This window comes from Salvia hispanica, chromosome 2, assembly GCF_023119035.1.
Source record: "Salvia hispanica cultivar TCC Black 2014 chromosome 2, UniMelb_Shisp_WGS_1.0, whole genome shotgun sequence".
Taxonomy (NCBI): Eukaryota; Viridiplantae; Streptophyta; class Magnoliopsida; order Lamiales; family Lamiaceae; genus Salvia; species Salvia hispanica.
The window spans coordinates 19,261,413-19,281,296 of record NC_062966.1 but is presented as its reverse complement, the minus strand read 5'-3'; the positions used below and the strand labels follow the sequence as shown (position 1 = coordinate 19,281,296).

General features: G+C 34.6%; 5 protein-coding genes across 5 annotated transcripts; 2 read left to right on the top strand and 3 right to left on the bottom strand.

The window, feature by feature from the left end:
- Positions 1 to 1,587: 1,587 nt before the first annotated feature.
- LOC125204268 (cyclic dof factor 3) lies at positions 1,588 to 2,720 on the bottom strand. The gene is made up of 2 exons (XM_048102868.1): positions 2,467 to 2,720; positions 1,588 to 2,378 (listed from the first exon to the last, which is right to left on the bottom strand). Exons 1-2 carry the CDS (start codon positions 2,590 to 2,592, stop codon positions 1,794 to 1,796), a joined length of 711 nt encoding a protein of 236 aa, XP_047958825.1. The 5' UTR covers positions 2,593 to 2,720; the 3' UTR covers positions 1,588 to 1,793.
- A 10,217-nt stretch (positions 2,721 to 12,937) lies between these two features.
- Positions 12,938 to 14,438, top strand: LOC125205259 (myb family transcription factor PHL8-like). The gene is made up of 4 exons (XM_048104087.1): positions 12,938 to 13,443; positions 13,516 to 13,592; positions 13,666 to 13,790; positions 13,872 to 14,438. Exons 1-4 carry the CDS (start codon positions 13,320 to 13,322, stop codon positions 14,311 to 14,313), a joined length of 768 nt encoding a protein of 255 aa, XP_047960044.1. The 5' UTR covers positions 12,938 to 13,319; the 3' UTR covers positions 14,314 to 14,438.
- A 165-nt stretch (positions 14,439 to 14,603) lies between these two features.
- Positions 14,604 to 15,426, bottom strand: LOC125205261 (E3 ubiquitin-protein ligase MPSR1). The gene has a single exon (XM_048104089.1). It carries the CDS (start codon positions 15,317 to 15,319, stop codon positions 14,732 to 14,734), a length of 588 nt encoding a protein of 195 aa, XP_047960046.1. The 5' UTR covers positions 15,320 to 15,426; the 3' UTR covers positions 14,604 to 14,731.
- A 155-nt stretch (positions 15,427 to 15,581) lies between these two features.
- On the top strand, positions 15,582 to 16,534 carry LOC125205260 (50S ribosomal protein L18-like). Its single transcript, XM_048104088.1, has 4 exons — positions 15,582 to 15,760; positions 15,850 to 15,938; positions 16,003 to 16,155; positions 16,228 to 16,534. The coding sequence occupies exons 1-4, from the start codon at positions 15,673 to 15,675 to the stop codon at positions 16,381 to 16,383; spliced, it is 486 nt and encodes a 161-aa protein (XP_047960045.1). The 5' UTR covers positions 15,582 to 15,672; the 3' UTR covers positions 16,384 to 16,534.
- A 1,683-nt stretch (positions 16,535 to 18,217) lies between these two features.
- LOC125207948 (extracellular ribonuclease LE-like) lies at positions 18,218 to 19,391 on the bottom strand. Its single transcript, XM_048107471.1, has 4 exons — positions 19,275 to 19,391; positions 19,037 to 19,192; positions 18,716 to 18,914; positions 18,218 to 18,613 (listed from the first exon to the last, which is right to left on the bottom strand). The coding sequence occupies exons 1-4, from the start codon at positions 19,380 to 19,382 to the stop codon at positions 18,390 to 18,392; spliced, it is 687 nt and encodes a 228-aa protein (XP_047963428.1). The 5' UTR covers positions 19,383 to 19,391; the 3' UTR covers positions 18,218 to 18,389.
- Positions 19,392 to 19,884: the final 493 nt, after the last annotated feature.

The following is a 19,884-nucleotide window of genomic DNA, read 5'->3' as shown; positions in this document are numbered from 1 at the left end:
ACTAATTTTTATCTAAAATAGAGACTATGAGACAACGAGAGTTTTAATACAACATTATTGAAATACGAGAGAAAAAGAAAAAAATAATTGAGGATGTGTCATTGAATAGTGAGATTAACCTTATAGTATAATATAAGAGGGCAAAATTTCCAAAATATAAAAAATTAATTATTTTTTGCACAGACTGAAACGGCAAAAGAAATTATTTTCCGAAGAAGGAAGTAGTTATGTAAAAAATTACAATTTCAGTGGGTTTCAGAATACAATTATTTAATTTAGCCAGGTTTATCTGATATCTTGATTCGGCTTGGCCCATCCGAGTAGCATTATGGGCTTACTCAAATAACTTTTTCCCTAAAAGAGAATTAAATAGTATAGTATAATTTAACTACAAATATTATAAAATCACGATTTTGTGAAATCTAGGTTGATATTATAAGTTATAACGACGTCGAATCAAGGTGTTCATTAGCCAATAGTTCGGATAATTAATTAAGTCGCCTTCTCCAATGTAAATAAAACAAACTCTGTAAGAATTACAAATCGTAAATTACAATATTGTTAAATTTATGATTAAAAGAAAAGTAATGTTAATTTTCTTATCTCATACTCTCCAAGCCCACAAAAAATAGAGCACAATCATTTATAAAAAAATTTCAACAAATAATAACCCTACACATCATTCCACTAATACTACTTCTCATTTTTTTTTTCCCTTCTCTCTTACTTTACCAATTTCAAATTAAAACCTGTGTCATACACAAATTGCTCTATTTTTTGTGGACGTAGGGAGTGCTTTATCTCTTAATCAAATTTTATTTACGTATCTTCAGTCGCATGTATTTATGAAAACAATTAACGTTCTTTATATATGTGAGAAAATAAAAGGATAAAGAAAAGTATATATATTGATACGGAAGAATATAGAGAATAAATAAAAGTTGTCGCAGCACCACATGGTTTAAGAGCTTGGTCCCATTCCAACTAATTTACTGCTAAAAAAGTTTGTGGTCTGCAATTGCTGAAAACAACATCTAAATATCTCCCTTGTCTCACACTTGTCTCTCACCTTTTAGATCATTGAATTTGAAACACACCAAACAAGACAGAAAATCAAATTATGAAATTAAAGAAAAATAATTTCTCCGAATCTAACTTGCTGCCGGACTGCCAGTAGCTATTTTCCTAAACAGATTTGTGTGGTAGTAATTAATAGTATATTCTTTCGTGTTACAATATCGTTGGAGGAATGGATTTTAAATAGGCCAAATTTAGCAAAGAAAATAATTTATGGTCCCATATTTTCAGCACCAGGAGATTGTTTATTCATTTTCCATTCAGATGGAATGCATTGTCATATTCTATTCATTAATTCTTGGATTCACCAATCAGGTGCATGCTGAAAACTTAGGAAAGTAGGAAGCAATTTAGGACCAATGTCATGTATTTAATAAACCAGAATAAATCAACAAAATATGATAGTCATAACCTTACTCAACCTAAGATTTGAACTTTTGATCATTGGGTTCACCAAAAATGCTTTTGTTACAAAGGATGTCTACTTACAGACAATCACAGAAAGGGCTCTTTTCAATCTACAAAACTCCCAAGATTTATTTGCTTTCCAAAGTTAGAGAAAGATATGTACATTTGTACAAGCAGAATAAATATATTATGCAAATTCTATCCCCATATATATAAAAACTCATAAAATCCCCAAAATTAGACAATACTATCATCTAGTGTTAGAATGTATATATAGATATATAACAAGACCAAAAAGCAAGGTTTAATTAGGTTGAGGCCCTTTCATGGAAGTTAAGCGAGCGCGACAAAGCCGCGGGATTCGCCCGCAGCAGTTTCGCTGCTGCGAGCGTAGTATCATCTCCAACGCCTCTCCTCCCAACAAACATGCCCCCGCTGTCCTTGTTGATCCCCAGAGTCGTCCATATGGAGCTCTTGGCCGCCTCGCTGGGGTCATGAATCCTCAGCGTCTTCGGCACCAAAACCCCGTCTCGCGAGTGCTTCCCGAGGCCTGAGCTGCAGTAGAATGCGGCGGGATAGAAGCTGAGGGGGAAGCCGTGATGGGGGGCGAAGAGCAAAGCATCGGCGTGGTAGTTGGGATGGATGGAGTTCTTGGTTTTGCGGCGGCCGGATCCGACGGCGACGTTTCGCATGGTGCCGCCGCTTGTCCAGTATCTCTGGCACTTCTTGCAGAAGTGACGTGGCTGGTTGACGTTGTAGTTGTTGAAGTAGCAGAATTTGGTGTCCATGCTGCTGCACCGTGGGCACGGGATTATCTTCTCCGGCTTCTTCCCCGCCACCGCCTCCTTCTTTTCATCTTCGCTTGACCCGTTGTCCTCAACTACCGATTCATCCTGTATGTATAATTCATACTAAAAGAGTGGACCAACACATTCATGCCTAAATTGAGTACTTAAAAAAGAGCAAGAAATATATAAGTACCTTGCTGTCAGGAGAAGTGGATGATGTGAAGGAATGAGAAAGTGATGCATCATCGGGAAAGAGGGTGTCTGGCGATATGGTTTTACCGAACAGTTTGATTGCTGAATCTTTTATAACTTCTGACATTCTTTATGATCAGCAGCAGTTTCTGTCTCTGCAATTTAAAGATCTCTCTTTCTACCTAATAGAGAGACGTCTTTCCTCTTCTATCTGTTCGGAAATTTTCAGTTATTTTGGTTTACCCTTTTTCTCTTTTTTTCTTTGAATTTGCGGTGTATATGGAAGATGGAAGTTGGGCCAGGGAGCCACGTCAGCGGTGCAAATGAATTCTGAGCCACAAGTTTGTTTTGTGGCCTTGCGAAAATCTTAATAATGGATTTCAGAGTGCCGCCTTTGAATTCAACCTTTTTCTTCAACTAAATGCCTTTTTCTTCTACACCTCATGTTTCTATTTCTTCTTGTTTTACTCATCAAATATTACTTGACTCACTGCGTAAAAGTATTCCAATTTTCACTTTCTATGGATTTTAAATAAATAAGCGAGTATTTTTTTATTGTAAATTTATCATGACAAACAAAAAAAGAGATTATTATATAAATTTTATTTATTAAATCAATTGTTTTACCATATGTTTCTATGTGCTTTCTTCTCATTTTTAAAAAAAATGCAATCATATAGGTGAAAAATTGTTGGATTTTTGACTACGAAAATGTTGGATTTTGCCAGTGTTAAAATAAAAGATAGTACTACTTGTTCCATGACGTTAGTATAATCAAAGTAAGAGAATTCTCTTAAACTATTATACTAGAACGGAGTACTAATTAAGAGCTCAAGTACTTTTCATACAATTACATCAATCACTAGTCTATAGTCTTGTAAATGAACCTAGTCAAAAATCTTTATTTTTAGTTTCGTTGTGAGAAAAATCTCTATGTAACTAAGTAAGGGTTTGAGTTTTTCCAAAGGAAGGAGAGTTTGATGAATATTGCATAATTGTGGAAATTTGTCATATGGTGAATTTCTTTTGAACTTTGTGGTGTTTCTCCAAATTTGAATTTTTTTCAGATTAAATTCTTATGTTGGTGATTGTCATTTTTGTTTCTTCCAAATTGGTTGAGGAGTTGATTTTCCAACAAATAGTATATGTGCCCTGTTTAAGATATCTTGACATTTTAAGTAGTCACTCCGTCTCACTCAACATATTTACTTTTTCTTTATAGTTTGGAAATAAATCCATCTCTCGACTTAATCCATCTAACAAATTTTCCTAAAATCTCGTGCCACTCAAGAATGTGGACATCTTGAGTAAGACGGATGAAGTATAATAATGTGGTTTACAATATTGTTTGATCAAAATGTATCTTTTCTGTGGCAAATATTTGGAGAACAATAAGTGAAAATGATTTCTAGTTCAATAAAGTTTGGTGAAAAAGTCAACTTTGCTTGTGGTGTGTAAGTCAAGGATGTGTAATGTGTTGATGCAATCTGGTGTTTATAAGGCTATGACGAGTTAACCGGATTAAACCTGAGTTACAAGCTAGAAAGATTCTGGTATCAGAGATGAGATTGTGATAATTTGAATTTAAGGGAGAGAAACATAAGTAGTAATGTTTCTAGTCTTGCTCAAAAAAAAAAAAATCTTCAAACGTACATGAGATTTCGAGTATGAAAAAAGTGTAGGAAGAATTGGAGCTCTAGACCAAGCATAGGGCATTTCAAATTGATTGCATACGAAGGAAAATTTCATACTTTATAGATGGGAATTTTCAGAATATTTGCTTATTTTTAATGACATTATCTGTGAACTATGAATATTGGATCGATGTGGAAAATGGATATGAATATTGAATCGGTGTGGAAAATGGAATGATGATATGGCGTTAAGACTCATTTTATCTCTAACATATTCCTATGATGTGGAAAATGGATATGAATATTGGATCGCTGTGGAAAATGGAAATGATGATATGGCGTTAAGACTCATTTTATCTCTAACATATTCCTATGAACACTTCAAACCAATTTTGATATATGAGAATAAAGGTTTAACTTTGATGAAATCGCATGAAAACTTCTCTATGATGGCGTTCGGTTGTCATGACTAATTATCATGAGACTATCCATCTAGAATTAAGTTGTGGGATTATTTTAGTTGGAGGGGGGAGGCTATGTCTAATTATCATGAGGCTATCCATCTAGGATTAAGTTGTGGGGGACAATCTTATCAACCAAACATGATACACATTTAATCATGAGATTTAGTCTTGCCAACCGAACACCCCCTATGAGTAAAGAAGATTGACAAATACTAGTACTACTGTCTACTGTATAAGAGCATCTCCGTGGGGAGAGATAAATGGAGAGGTAAAGTTATATAACTACCAGTCATTTTTTTTTTTTATGAAAAATTATTCTCCAAGGGGAGAGGTAAATGGAGAGGTAAAGTTATATATATAACTACCATATTAACCTTTTTTTTTTATGAAAAATCATTCACCAAGGGGAGAGGTAAATGGAGAGGTATTAAACATTTTCCCATTTTGAAGAGGTATCTTTATCTCTCAATTTTATAACTACCATATTTGTCTCCTTTTCACCATTCTCCAAGGGAGAAGGTATTTGAGGATGTATCACATATTATGTTTTTAATGCATTTTGTACTATTATTTTATGTTTAAAAAATCATTTATCTTTCTATATACCTTTTTTCTTTGGAGTATATTTCTTTTAAGAAGAGTATATTTCATTTTTTGGTGAGGTATATAAATGATATACCTCTTTTATTTACCCTTCCTTGTTGGAGATGCTCTAAGGCAAATTTTAACAGAAAAATCAACAATGATACTCCCTCCATCCCAAAAGAATATACACTTTGGGTTTGACATGGATTTTAATGCAAAATTGGTAAAGTAAGAGAGATAGAAAGAAAAAGTAATTAAAGTATTATCAGTGGATAATAAGTCCCAACTTATTAGAAATAAAAAGAAGTTTTAAAAATAGAAGCTGCATATTCTTGTCAGATAGATTAAAAGGGAAAGAGTGGATGATCTTGTGGGGGAGATTGGAAGGGTATTGATTGTTGAAATTGCAGAAAGCCAATATGCATATGAATTATGAAGCAAAATTGTATAAGCCAGAGTATATTTCTTTTAGAGAATTAATTATACAGAGAATATAAAGGATATTTTGCAGAGCAAATTTCCAAGCTGTCAAAGTCTGACAAAGAGTCGCACGTGGCAGTTGGGCCACGCGTGCTGGCGTGAAGGGCCCCATCTGAAAAGGTTTGTGAAAGAAGCCCATCTGTCAGCCCAGGTTAGCTCCTCAACCAGCTAACAGCTTTTGGACGCGTGTCCCACTGACGTAAGCAAATGAGCCCACACAGCGGAGAATCATTTTTTCGTGGCTGAGGTTTGTCGATCCAAATCCAACTGAAGCAATACCTTTCACCAGTGTTTGACACGTGTCAGAGATAAGACTGGGTCCACGGAGTATCTTTTCCTCCATTATCCTGTGCGCTAAATCATTTTCCATATTTATTAATTACTACATATGGTTTTTTATTCCCCAAGTGGGAAATTGCTCACCTCCCTTCGTCTTATTATAGGTGAAACATTTCTTTTGAACATAAATTTTTATGAGTAAAAAAGACGAGAGAAAAAATAAAAAAGAAGAGAAAGTAAGAGAGAAATTAAATGTTGTTTTTTTCATGAAAAGGAAATGTCTCACTTATAGTGAGACGTCTTAAAAAGGTATACGTCTCACTTGTAATGAGACGGATGGAGTATATAACTGATCAAGTGGGAAAGAGAAAGAGAAAGAATAGTGAAAATAGTATTAGTGAAAATGGTGGTTCATATTATTTGTAGTGTAATTAAATTTACAAAATTAAAAACTTTATACTTTTCAGAAATGAATTAAAAAAGACATAGTTCATAATTTTCTGTTTCCGGGAGCGAAGGGAATATTTGAAATTTTACCGTATATATATCTACTCACTCCAACTTTGTACCAACAAACAAAGTATTGTATTTTTTAAACTTATTATTTCAAGATATACAAATAACACATATAGACTCAAAATTTTCAAATCTTAAATCTCCAACTTATTAAATTGAGTTGGAGACATCTTATCGTAGTCATCGTCATTCACCAACAAATAACTATGATTAGAGTTTAGGTTACTTGAAATGAAATTGCACAAATCTTAAAGTAACGTCAATGCATAGGTGAAATAATAAATAAAAACATTTACGCATAAAGTGATTTTTTTATATATATTAAAAAATCATTTGTCGGCATACATTTTTTGAGGTATTGTCGGGTCATTGAGATACAGAATGTGGATAAATAATTGCTCCTAGCAGTAAGGGTGCTCCATAAGAGAATGCGTCATTTGCGTGGCACCGTAAGTATAAACAGTATAATAAATAGACCTGCTTATTCGGCCGGTTCCGGTTCTAACCGGACCGGTTGACCGGTTAACCGGTTTTAAATTTTCATAAATCCTAGAACCGGAACCGGAACCGAAATCGATCGGTTCCGGTTTGGAATCGGCCGGTTAAGAACCGGTCGATTCCGGTTCCGAACCGGAACCGATGTGTAATTTTAATCCGAATTTATTTATAATTTTAAATAGTTCAATACTAAAAAAAATAATAAGCCAAACATCTAGAAATATAACAAATAATACCTAAAAAATCAAGTAAATACACAAAAGTACAAACCAACAATACAATAATATTCATATATGGATAAGAGTGATGTCAAGTGTAGTAGGTCGGACTAGTTTATGTTAGCAATTTTTTAATAAAAAAATAGGAGTTCTAAACTTTAGCAATTTTTAAAAAAAATAAGTTTTAAAATTGAATTTCAATTCCCCTTTTTGGCTAAACAAATATTCAATGGAATTTCTAATATTACTAATTGATCTTGTTGTGACTTTTTGGTTTATAACGCAGCAGTTAATAAATTATTCACAAACATGTTAAAAGCGTATGTTAAATGAATTGTTACATGTATTTGTTATAAAGTTAAATTTCTATCATATGAAATGATATTGTAATTGTATAAGTTCTTTTGGAAATTAAAAACAAACTTATGATGTCCTACTCATTATAATTAGTTCATAAAAAATTGATTGGGGAAATAATTGTAGATTCAAAATATCACGGTTTAAACATTTTAAATACTTCAGAAACAGAACTCGCAAATCTAACACTTTTTAAATCTAAAAATCACTCAATGTTTCAAATTATTTTAATTTAATTCAAAATTAATTCAATTAAATTAGATGTATTAGTATATTAAATTATAAAAAAATAAAATTAAATTATGATCCGGTTACCGGTTAGGAACCGGAACCGACCGGTTCCAAACCGGAACCGGTTTTATTTAAAAAGTTGGAACCGGTACCGGAACCGGAACCGGAAAACCGTTTAAGCACCCCTAATAATAAACAATCATTTGAAGAAAAAAAATAATTATACTAATTTATTTAAATTATATGATCCAAACTTATTTTAAAACTTATATGACCCACTGCGATCGGTATTCAAACATTTAAAGATATTACTCCACAGCATTAAATTTGAATTGAAGTTATGATGACATCACTAAATTGGGAACTTGTCGGCCAAAATTCTTGTAATAGGTCCAAGTGAAAACTAGATTCCCCAAATGTATCACTTCTTTCATTACGTCTGTTAGAAATAGTATTACGTGGCAAATGTTGATCCGTTAAATAATCCTAAAATCCCTATGATGCCAAAGTGGATCTAGCAACATATATAGATTCCTGAGATTAGACAGGTCACTTATATTATAAGATTATTTTATTAAGTTGCGAAAAGTGGATTAGGAATGGATTAGGAGATCCGTTCCAGAGTAAAAGAAACTCCAGATAAAAATAGTTGAAAGATCATCACTAGTCATGAATGCCGAATGATTGATAGAGAGATGAAATATGAAAGTGAACCTTAACCTAATTAATTATATGATCAACGACAAATTCAAAGGTTTGATTTTTAATGAAATATTTTAGCCTTGATGATAAGCTGGTAGTGGGATTAATCAACTCTGTGGCCAAACCCGAATCCACCTTACTTGATCCAACGTTGTCTGATGTATAGATAAAATAAGCGATGCGATATTGTTAGTTGTTGTGGATAGGCGGCAATAGGCACAAGTGACCACACAACTTTGGATGATGGCAAACATGTCAACCTCAATTCTTCAAATTCCTCTCAAATTTGGCTGACCGAACTGCATTTACCATTTGCATTGAGTGCTTTACTTGTGGCTCCGGACAATACCTTAATTCCCAGGATTTAATTTTCTTCAACATCTCCATTCATTAATTTCTATGTACATTCGACCATAACAATATTACTATTTGATTCGAAAAAACTCATTAATAGTACTGTAAATTTGAAAATTAAAGTACTCCAATATCTTATCAAGATTTATCCCATGGAATGCGAATGAACGCACTATGAATTTGCTAGTGTATCACAAAAAGGGTTTTGGCATCCCTATAAAGTAATTACAAATATTATCTTCCACCTTTCTCATTTTTATTATAAAAAAAATATGTAAAAACTCTTTATATCATGAAAAATTATGCAAAATGACACATCTATCCATTTTGATCTTCTTCTTCCTAATACTTTCTGAAATTTTAGAAAAAAAACCTAATTCTCTTTTTTTTTCAAAGTTTAGAAAAACCAGCAATCTTTTGCTTCCTCATTATTCTGCAAAAGTTTAGAAGAAGCAGATCATAGTCCAGAACATATCCAAATAAAAAGGCCTTTCGAAATTTTGGCTACTGAAAAAATGAACAAGAGTTGAAGAATCTTTAAAACCAGAAAGATGGAATCTTTTGGAATGTAGTAAAGTATGCTGATTTGAGGCGAGCAAGCCATGTATGTGTTTAATTAAGGGTTGTCGCAGGTTTAATGGTGAGAGTTCTAAAATTCAAATATTTTATTGTAATATCATTAAGGGTAATTTTGTCATTCCCGTAATCAAATATTTGTTTTATCATTATTGTATTTAGTAGTAGGTCCAAAAATCAAATCCATCGTTACTCCCTAACCAAGAAATGTTGTATCTAAACCAAATTAAGTTTGATGCCGGAATCACCCTCGAATAAGAAGCATGAAACACGGTGGTAAAGAAGGCGTTGTAATGTCAAAATTGGGTTTGAAAAGAAAAGAAAGGATGAGAGCATCTAAGATATTGGAATATCTTTAAAAATTATTCAAAGCTTGGAAAAGGAACATGCTATTGCTATGCTATGTAAACCACCTAAATCTATCCACAAAGAAGAAAAGCAGAGACAATGAAATGATAATAATGCCTAAGTGGAGGAAGTGGGTGTGAGGTGTCAGCCACTTCTAGTACTAGAAAAGAAATAAACACCCCAATTTATCTTGTATAGTCTCTTGTTGCAGAACTAGAAAGTTTTCCCCTTTGGCGTGCATCATGCATTGCCCCATTCTCTTAAAAGGTCCATATCTTCATGCTATATCATTTTTGCTCGTGGAATTGTGGCAGAAATATGATGATTGTTTTTGGGTGGATATTTTCAAGGTTTAGGACAGAGAGTTTAATTATTAGCAGACAATTATTGACTAATTAACCTAGGATTAGGAACTGAAGCAATATGAGGATTAGTTGACTTATTGATCATTGGTCAAGTTTGTCGCTTTATAAACGTTTTTTTAAGATCATAAACTTACTTTTATTTTATTATTTTTTTCATGAAAGATGATGAACTATTATTAGTCTGCCACTTTGACATGAAGAAGAGCTTTGCTCTTGATGCGTATGTGTGTGTGATCCATTAATTTGCAGGTCATGTTTCGATGAATTTCTTGTATAGTTTTCAGAAAACTGATGAACACATGCGAACGTGTTCCCAAATCCTAAACACACAGGAGGCGGAGCCAGAATTTTGTGCTTGGAGTGCGACGAATAATACAATAATACATAACATAAACATAAACATAAACGTAAAATTAAATACTTAATAGTATGTAAACTAATACATTCAACAAAGTCTTCATTTGGTGAAGTTAGTAATAATATCGTCATCAAAAACTTGTAGAAACATGTCATCGAATAGAAGAGCTTTAAGGCGGAGATGGATGCAGGAGGAGGCAAACGGCTTCTGAGAAGAGAAAACCGGACTTATTTGCATCAGCAGATCTATCATAGCTGAGAGAGTGAGTGAAACATTATCTGCCACTAATGAATTTGGAGAAAAATGTACTAGTAGCTTTCCTTACTTAGCTATCTGTATATGCTACACTATATTTTCAGTTGTTATTCATAAAGTTGGGCTTATTATCTCAATATCATTACATGAATTGATGATATATGCTAAAGCAGAATTGGACTGCACATGATCGATATATGTAGCATAGTACTATGAAAAATGGGTGGCTACAAAACTAGTAAAATATTAGGTCACAATATTCAACTTTATGCAACCTCACTCTATCCAACGGAAGCTCCCCCTTGTGAAACCATACCAAATTTACATTTTCTTGTATGATCTTATTTAATCTTCCTAATGCAAAAATCTTGCTGTCTAAAGTTGTTATGTACAAATTGTTTCTCAAATGATGAGCAACACATGCGATGACATTTGTTGAAACAGAAAAATAACTGACTCAACGATATATCTAAGGCTTCGAGCCAACCAGAGAGGAAGCGAATGCTTGCATAATGCTGGCGTAAGGGATTACAATGATATATCCACAAAATTTAACGTGGATAAATATTACCAGTAATAAGAAAAATCAATTGGTGGGAGATTGTGACAAGTTCCTTTTGTTGATTCCTGAGTGGGACCCAAAGAGAATAATAATTTGATGACTTTTGATTCAATGGAGCTTCCCTCAAAATCCCAAGGCCTTGTTTTGCATCATCCTAGAATCTCCTTTACTCTCCATGGAATATATAAAAGTACACCAACCTGCTTAAAGGGAAAGCTCTTGTTTCTTCACCTCATTTTTCAAACTTTTGGGCCACTTATGTCTTCCCATTTCCCTTTTCAATGTGAACTTGATTTCTTTTAGATTGCGGTATAGACAAAGCAACATAGTTATCCATGCTAGCTAAATTGGCCTCGTTGAAGGTTGCGTTTAGAGTTTACTTCGATTTGGTACTGCTCTCACGTCGTGCATAGAAACAGTGCTTTACCCCTAGATGTTCAGTCAACTGTTGCGCCTCAACATAGTTAGACACGAGTGAGCAATGTAACATGTATTGAGTGTAAGAGCTAAAAGCTAAACATTAAGCGTTTGTTTTCTTTTTTTTCTACTTTGCATCTAATGATCTTCTCTATAAAGATAAGTAATGGCAATGCTTTTTTGGTGATCAATCATTGAATTTTTATTCCATGGATCCGACTCTTTGCGCGCAACCCAAGAAATGCAAAAGACTGATCTGATCTAAATGACTTTTGGGATTTGCTGTTTGCCATTGTGCCTCTCTCCTATTCCTTTTATTGATTTACAATTTTTTGTAAAAATAATAATGAATTTATCTTATTTCATAGGCAATTTCAAGACATGCAATTTTTTACGTGTGAATTTTAATTTTCTCCCTCCCTTTTTCATGGATTGCTTTAGTGTGGATGCATATATTAATGTGAGGCTTTTTGTCATTTCCTTGTGTCTGTGATTGAGGGGAAAAAAAGATTCTATTACCACTTAATTAAATTCCAAACAGACATCATTGTTTATATATTCAGGAAACAACTTTCAATAATTAAATCCTTAATGATCAAAAGGCAAAAGACTAGGTTAGACTGCTTCACTTCATCAACTTGACTGCACAATATTTTAAATCTTTGAGCAAGAATCCATGCAATTCTTGGACTTTAAGCAAAGAGGAAAAGATGGGCTTTCTTTATATCATTTTGACACTTCAAATACTATAAAATATAAATACATATTTTAAGACTGCTGCACAGATTGAATTTCTGACATAACTAAACTCATTCTTGAATAGTGCTTCTGTTTCTGCCTAAATATGTTAGTATGAGTTTCTGTTATTGTTTGGTTCAGAGTGTCAGACAGCTACAAAATGAAAAAAACAAGATGGCCAAAAGGGTCATTGTACCAAATTGTTTTTTATCATGTCAATCATATTATACCTGATTATTAATATGAATGCAGTACTTATCGATAACACTAATACTTGCTTGTCCAAAAATCTAATGCTAGATTCCTTTATTCCTCTATCCCTACAAGAAACAAAAAGAACCGGCCAAATCTATCCACACCACACCCTCTCAGGAAGGAAATTGGAAAAAGAAAAATGTGATAATCATCCCCCAAAAACTAAATAAGTCTATATGTATTGATTTTGTTATCCCTTTCAATCTTTAAAAAGAAACATATCATGATGATTAAATTTTCTTTCTTCTTTCCATCAAAGCTTCTTAAGGGGTTTTACAAAAGTTGCTCCCATTATACATCATGGTGGGCACTGCCTAACTCCTATGGGAATAACTTAAGAGTGAAAGAGAGGTGGGAATACAGGAGGATAAAAACAAACCATACACTTTTTTTTGCTCTCTTTCTCTCCTTTTGAGACTCCAAATTGAAGTATGTTGCTTTCTCTGTTTTTGCTGCATCACAGAGATTCTCCCCACCCTTTCAAGTCAAATAAAAAAAAAGGAAATGGGAAATGGGAGAAAAGAAAGGGCCACAGCTCACAGCATATATTCCCTCACAACACAACCCCACTTATGTTTCCAGATATGGAGTGACAACATAGTACATGCCAACAATTATAAAGAGAATTCAATCACCTCCTATGATCATCATCATTACCATCCATGGCTCTTCTCAACCAAGACATGAACCTCGTCCTCTCCAGCGACGCCAAGCCCCGACTCAAATGGACTCCTCAGCTCCACCAACGATTCGTCGACGCTGTCAAACAGCTCGGAGGCCCTGAGAGTCAGTATCACACTTCTCCATTCCTACAAAGTAGAATCATATAGTCTAATGTCTTAACAACTTTATTTGCAGAGGCCACTCCCAAATCCTTGATGAGGGTCATGGGCATTCAAGGATTGACTCTTTACCACCTCAAGAGCCATTTACAGGCAAATATTCTATTCCCTTCATTTCAGACATGAAAACATATTTAACAACAGAATGGATTCTTGTATTGTGCAGAAATACAGACTGGGACGAAGCCACCAGTCGTCGTCTTCGTCGCAGAGCTTCCACCACGACAGCAGAGAGACGGAGAGTAGCAACATAGTAACTAGCAAGAAGAGCAATGCGGAGAAGACAAATGAGTAATAACTTCAATTAGAGGCTCTAGTAGCTAAAGAAAGGGGTGGTGGTGGTGGCTGAGTGTGTTGTGTTTGTGGATGCAGTGTGCAGGTGGCGGAGGCTCTGAAAATGCAGATGGAGGTGCAGAGGAAGCTGCATCAGCAGATAGAGGTGCAGAAGCATCTACAGCTGAGGATGGAGGCTCAAGGGAGATATCTCCAGTCGGTGCTCAAGAAGGCGGAGGAGACTCTCTCTGGATACAGAGCCTGCTCCATCGAGGCCGAACACGCTCGAGCTCAGCTCTCTCACCTCGCCTCCATGGTCGACTCCGGCTGCACCACCTCCGTCATGACTGACAGTGACGCCGACAAGGTCTTCGCCGGCTGCTCCTTTGAGAGCTCCCTCACCTCCTCGGAGATCAATGATAATCCGGTTTCGGAGAAACGGAAAAGGGATGATATAGATTTGAATCGCGACTCGCTCAATGAATTCGACTCGGGGCCTAGACCTAGAGGGATTGACTTGAACTCCGATGGAACTTTTTAGTGTGTATACTCATCATGTTAATGCTATACTATTAATATAATTATAAGATGCCTATATATCGTGACTATGTATATTGTTTTGTACACCCTTTTGTGGAAGATCAGGATATCCTTATTTTTTAAGTATATAGTCTAGTTCATGCATATTCTCCACCTCTTCTTAACAGAGCTACATTCTCACTATAGTTTACAAGATTTTAAGAAATGTTGATCATCTTATCCTGAATTTGGGGGATTCTGTGTGTTCAGTTTCTGTGAATGAGAAAGTAAATTCATTGGGACATCACAAACTACCTTCAGAGCCAAGCTTGCATTCATCTAATGAAAACATTTGAATCAATTTTTCTCTTCACCAATTCGATCAACCAAACAAATAACTTTGCACAAAAACCAGAGATATATACACAAATCAAGTAGATTCAACTGGAATCACTAGAATCGCCATCATTCTCACTCCCTGTTTCACCACTTCTCCTCTCACCACCAAACGTAAAACTCACCCAAATCTCTTTCCTCCTCTTCTTCTCGTCATCCATCGGCATCTCGTATCTACAAACGGGGCAGGACCCGTGAATTCTCAACCATTTCTCTATACACTCGCCGTGAAACCTATGCTTGCACGGCATCCGTTTCGCCTTCTCCCCAGCTTCCCAGTCCTCCAAGCAGATCACGCACTGATCGCCGCCTTCTTCTTCGCCGACCACCACTTCTACGGTCTCCATAGCTTCAATTGCCGCTTTTGACGCCGGCGGCCGGCCGCTCTTGCGAGAGAACAATTCTTCGAGAAAGGACTCAAAACCTGAGTTGTTGCTATTATCGCTGCTGCTTCTCTCGATCACTACCATGCCCTGCGTGAAGGGGTTGATTAGCACGATCCGGTCAGGCGGGCTGCCAGAATCCTCCGCCGCAGCAGCGTTGAGGCCGAGGAGGAAGGGTAGGAAGAGGGAGATGTCTCTGTTTCTCGAATTGATTAGGCTTTCGATGAAGGGAGAGGGCTCCGAAGCCATTTTTTGCGACGAAATTGAAAAGAGAGAAGAGAGATTGCGAGGTGGATTAGGGATTGATGATTAGAATTTAGATGGAAATGGAGTGATGAAGAAATTGGGGAATTTTTAAGCATGAAGGTGGGCGGCAACAGGAAGATAGTAGAAGGATCTAGAAGTAAATTAGTGTGTTTGTTGATTGAGTGACTGATTGTTTATGTTTATCCATGTCGCACGCGTGGATAAGATTCACTACGTGCGGCTTCACCACAATTCCAGTAGGCGCCCCCTATTTTAAAAAGAAAAAATTTCTAGTTCAAAACGCCACGCACTCTCTCACCGCTTCTGCTCTGCTGGAATGTTTGATTGAATTAAACATGGCGATGGCTTCTTATTTTAATTCATTGAAATTCCATGGTTGTGCTCGTCTTCATACCTCCAGTATCCTTCCTCTCCCCCCTGCAAGTAAGTGAGTGTGTTGTTTTATTTACTTTGCGAGGAAGGTGTTTGTGTTAATGCTTGTGAGAGAGAAAGTGATGAAAGTTTAATTCCAGATGTTGCGATGAAGCCTCTGGTGATTGAAGCAAGAGCGAATCAACGGACGGAGAGCCCGAAAATTCGCAACAGGAGAACAAGGAAAAAGGTAGTAAAACAATCCGTCACTCCTGATAAATGGATATGGGCGTTGCTGATATCTTTTTGGACAGTTTAACGGAACAGCAGCGCGGCCGAGGCTATCGGTGTTCTGCTCGGAGAAGCAGCTGTATGCAATGTTGGTTGATGATCAGAATAACAAGTGTTTGTTCTATGGAAGTACTCTGCAGAAAACAGCGCGAAAGGATCCTTGTTGCTCCACTGCTGTAAGTGTTTAATTACTTGGGTAGATTCAGTAGTGAAATGGGAATGAAATGTGTGGCATTGTGGAATGTTAGGAGGCGGCGGAGCGGGTTGGGGAAGAGCTGATCAAGGCTTGTGAAAGTCTCAACATAAGTGAGATATCATCGTATGATCGGAATGGTCTGAGCGTAGGACACCGGTTGCAAGCCTTTGAAGTTGCGATTGCTCGACATGGTTTTTTGAATCGCTAGAGATGTCATTCTGGTTTCAGCTGAAACCTTCTTTATTTTGTGGGAAGACAATAAGTGTCCTACATCCACTTTATTTATAACTCCATGATCATAAGAATAAGCAACAGAAAATAATTTCTTATTTTTATATAATAGATTACTTTTGAACCAACAGTTAGTAAAAGAAAATAGTTTGGACATTAGAAAAATTGAGGATAATATAGAAGTTGCAGTGGGAGATTAAATTGAATAAGAATTTGTAGTCCAACTCCTTGCTTTCAGTCTTCAAACTCTCATAAGAAAGCCTCAAAGTCTCACATCTTCAAGGTTATTATTTAGGCCTATATGCCCAATTGATTTCGTAAAAACTGGGCTGAAATTCCAAATTCGATGAGCTAATTTTGGGGTTTTCAAGTAAGTATTCAAGGTCCCTTGCAAAATAATGAAAATCTATCTATATAATAATATATAAAAGGGGAGTTTTAGGGGTATTTAGGAAATAAGAGGAATTTTGGGATATTTAGGGAATAGCCCTTTTGTTTGTAAATTTAAAACTTAAAATTTGTGACCAAATTTTAAAGAACTGTATTTTGTTTGTAAATATAAAATTTAACACAAATTTAAATTCCACAATTGAAGGGATAGAATTTGACTAATTTATTTTGTTTCTCTATAATTAATCCATGAATATATTCATGGTGCTAAATTTAATTAATTATTATAATCTATTCCAAATAAAAGTAGTCGCACGATTAATGCAAATGGTAATTAAATAATTTATAATTCAATTGTATTCATTTTTAAAGAATCATAATTGTAATTATTTTTAAATAATATTTTTTGTTTCCCTACAATTAATCCATGAATATGATTTTACTATAATTCAACTGTGATCATTTTAAAGAATCATTTTAAGGCTTATTTACTTTTTCCATCTATCCATCTCTTATTTTACTTATGCATTAAAATTTGTACGTAAAAAATTGCATATTCTGGTAAAAAAAAAAAAATATATTCTTTTAATAGTCAATAACTATCAAACACGAGATATGCATACTTAGTACTCCATTTAAAAATTTTAAAGGGTTTATTGATATTTTCACGAGGATTAAGATAATAATTTAATAGTAAAACAATTAAACTTTATATAATTGTTGTTTATTATAATACCTAATAATTAAATAGAGTTATATTAATATGCTTGTATTTATTTTTTTATTAGTTTTATGACTGAATCAATGAATAATATTCCCTTTGTTTCATTAAAAATGAAATGTTTTACTTTTTGGATTGTCCTATAAAAATGAAATGTTTCTTTAAATGAAAATAACATCATTTCTACTTTTTCATCTCTCTTACTTTACTATCTCTTCAAATAACTTACACAATAACATTACATAAAATCTTGTCGAAAATCAAATGTGTCATATTTAATAGCACGGAGGAAGTAAATATTTAGTCAATCCTAATGATGATATGGTGACTAAGTATCCTAATATTAATGGAGTAATAATTATATAAGACTATCAATAAGTAGGAGTAGTTGATAGGTCAGTTTCATCGATTAATATGCAATAACTATTACTCCTATTTCCCATATCACTCATAACCCAATAAAATCACACATACTCCTATTATTTCAACTGTTTTGCACATCCCAACAAGGCAACAGCTACTAATTAATTCTTGCACCAAAATACCCCTAATTATTTTTTTTATGAATCGAATTTATTTAGTGTGTTTAGTTTCGTTTCTACTTCTCTTCCCCCGAAATAAACCCCTCATATCCTCATCTAATCAGTCCCCTTTTTTAGCAAACAAGCACATCCAATATGTACTCATTAAACAATCGACATAGAAAAAATTGACAATATAACAGTCATTTTCACTTACAAGGAAACACCGCATTTAAAATACATTTGACAAATGTGATTACATACGTACGGTACAATCAAACGGTTAAGGAAAAATACATTGACGTAGCAAAAGCAAATGCTACACTCCAAGAAACATGTGTCTAAATAAAATTAAAACGATGGAAACTGAATGGTAGATGCACATTGCCCATTTGGAAAAATAGGACATTTGATTAAATTAGAGCCCGATTTATCGATGCATAGATAAATCTGGTATAGCTGTTTGTTGCCATCTGCATCAGAATTGCACTCGATCCATGGAGTATAACCTATGGCATTACTTATTGTAGTCTTTATGCTGCTCAAGCTATAAGAACCACCATCCGGACTTATCCCTGATAATCAAGTATTTAGATTTAATAAAAAAAATTACTCAAAATAACTTTTGTTTGTTCACACTAAAATCAGTTAATATTAAAGCTAGGAATGGGAATTACCTCCATTTTGTAGAATTTGGAGAAGATCATATTTAGATTTGAGGTTGAGAGTGGCTTTGAAGTAGCCATGTTGGTCCAGATTAGATTCCGAACATGTGCCATGTTTGTCCCACTCGTGTGACCAGAATGTGGTGCCACTGTTGCTGGGACAAGCTAAAGTAGGCCAATCTTGTTGCATTCGGCTAATTAGGTCTGATATCTGCATAATAAATTCAAATATTATAAATTACAAACAATTTAAAAGGAGAGTAGCGAAAAAAATAAAACCTACAAGTATTACACAATTAGTTTATATATGAAATTTTTTTACAGTAGTTATACCTTGGACTGGTCATATAAATTGTTGGGGTCACAATTTGAAGGGTAAGTGCCGTCGTTGTAATTCGGCCAGAGTCCGTGGATGCCGAAATCAGCTGCGGGCTTCCCCGTAGTTGGATAGCAACAACTTTGTTTCGTATCACAATATGATCCAGGCCACTAAATTAAAATCATACGTTATAATTCAACTACGATTTAGTACAAAATTCTAATGTAAAGAATTAGGCAATAATTAAATTACCTGTTGAACAAAGTAAAAGAAATCAAAATTTTGAGCAACAGACAGCACAAAAAGATATTGTAAGAGCAAGAACTTAATAGTAAGAGTTAAAGTAGTATTTTTCTCCATTTTGAGATGTGTTATATTGAGTGATGCAATTTTGTGGGTTTTATAGACAGATATGAAAATGTGAACGGTCGATGCCGGCAATAGCAACTTAATCAAACTGCTACGGTTCTATGAATGTGAACTCAAGAAATAGATGAATTGTGACATTATATTGCTTGCTTTCATTTGATTGGGACCATTTATGGCTCAAAATAAAAAATAATGTATGTGCATTTTGGATCATTTTTGGCATATTCCTTGGATTGGGAGTGGATATGAATTTTAATTACGGAATCACAATAATTGATAGTGTGAAAGGTAAAAGCAATAAATATTTAGAGATAAACATTTACATTATTAATAAAACTTGTGATGGGATTTCAATTTGATCAGCTGAATCCACTCTGGTTTAGGGCAATAATGGGATGTAACTCAATTGTAATTTCCCTAAATTTCATTGGCATTAATTCGTTTAAGTGTCAATCCAATCAAATATATTTTCGTTTCCCTTTTATATTACTTC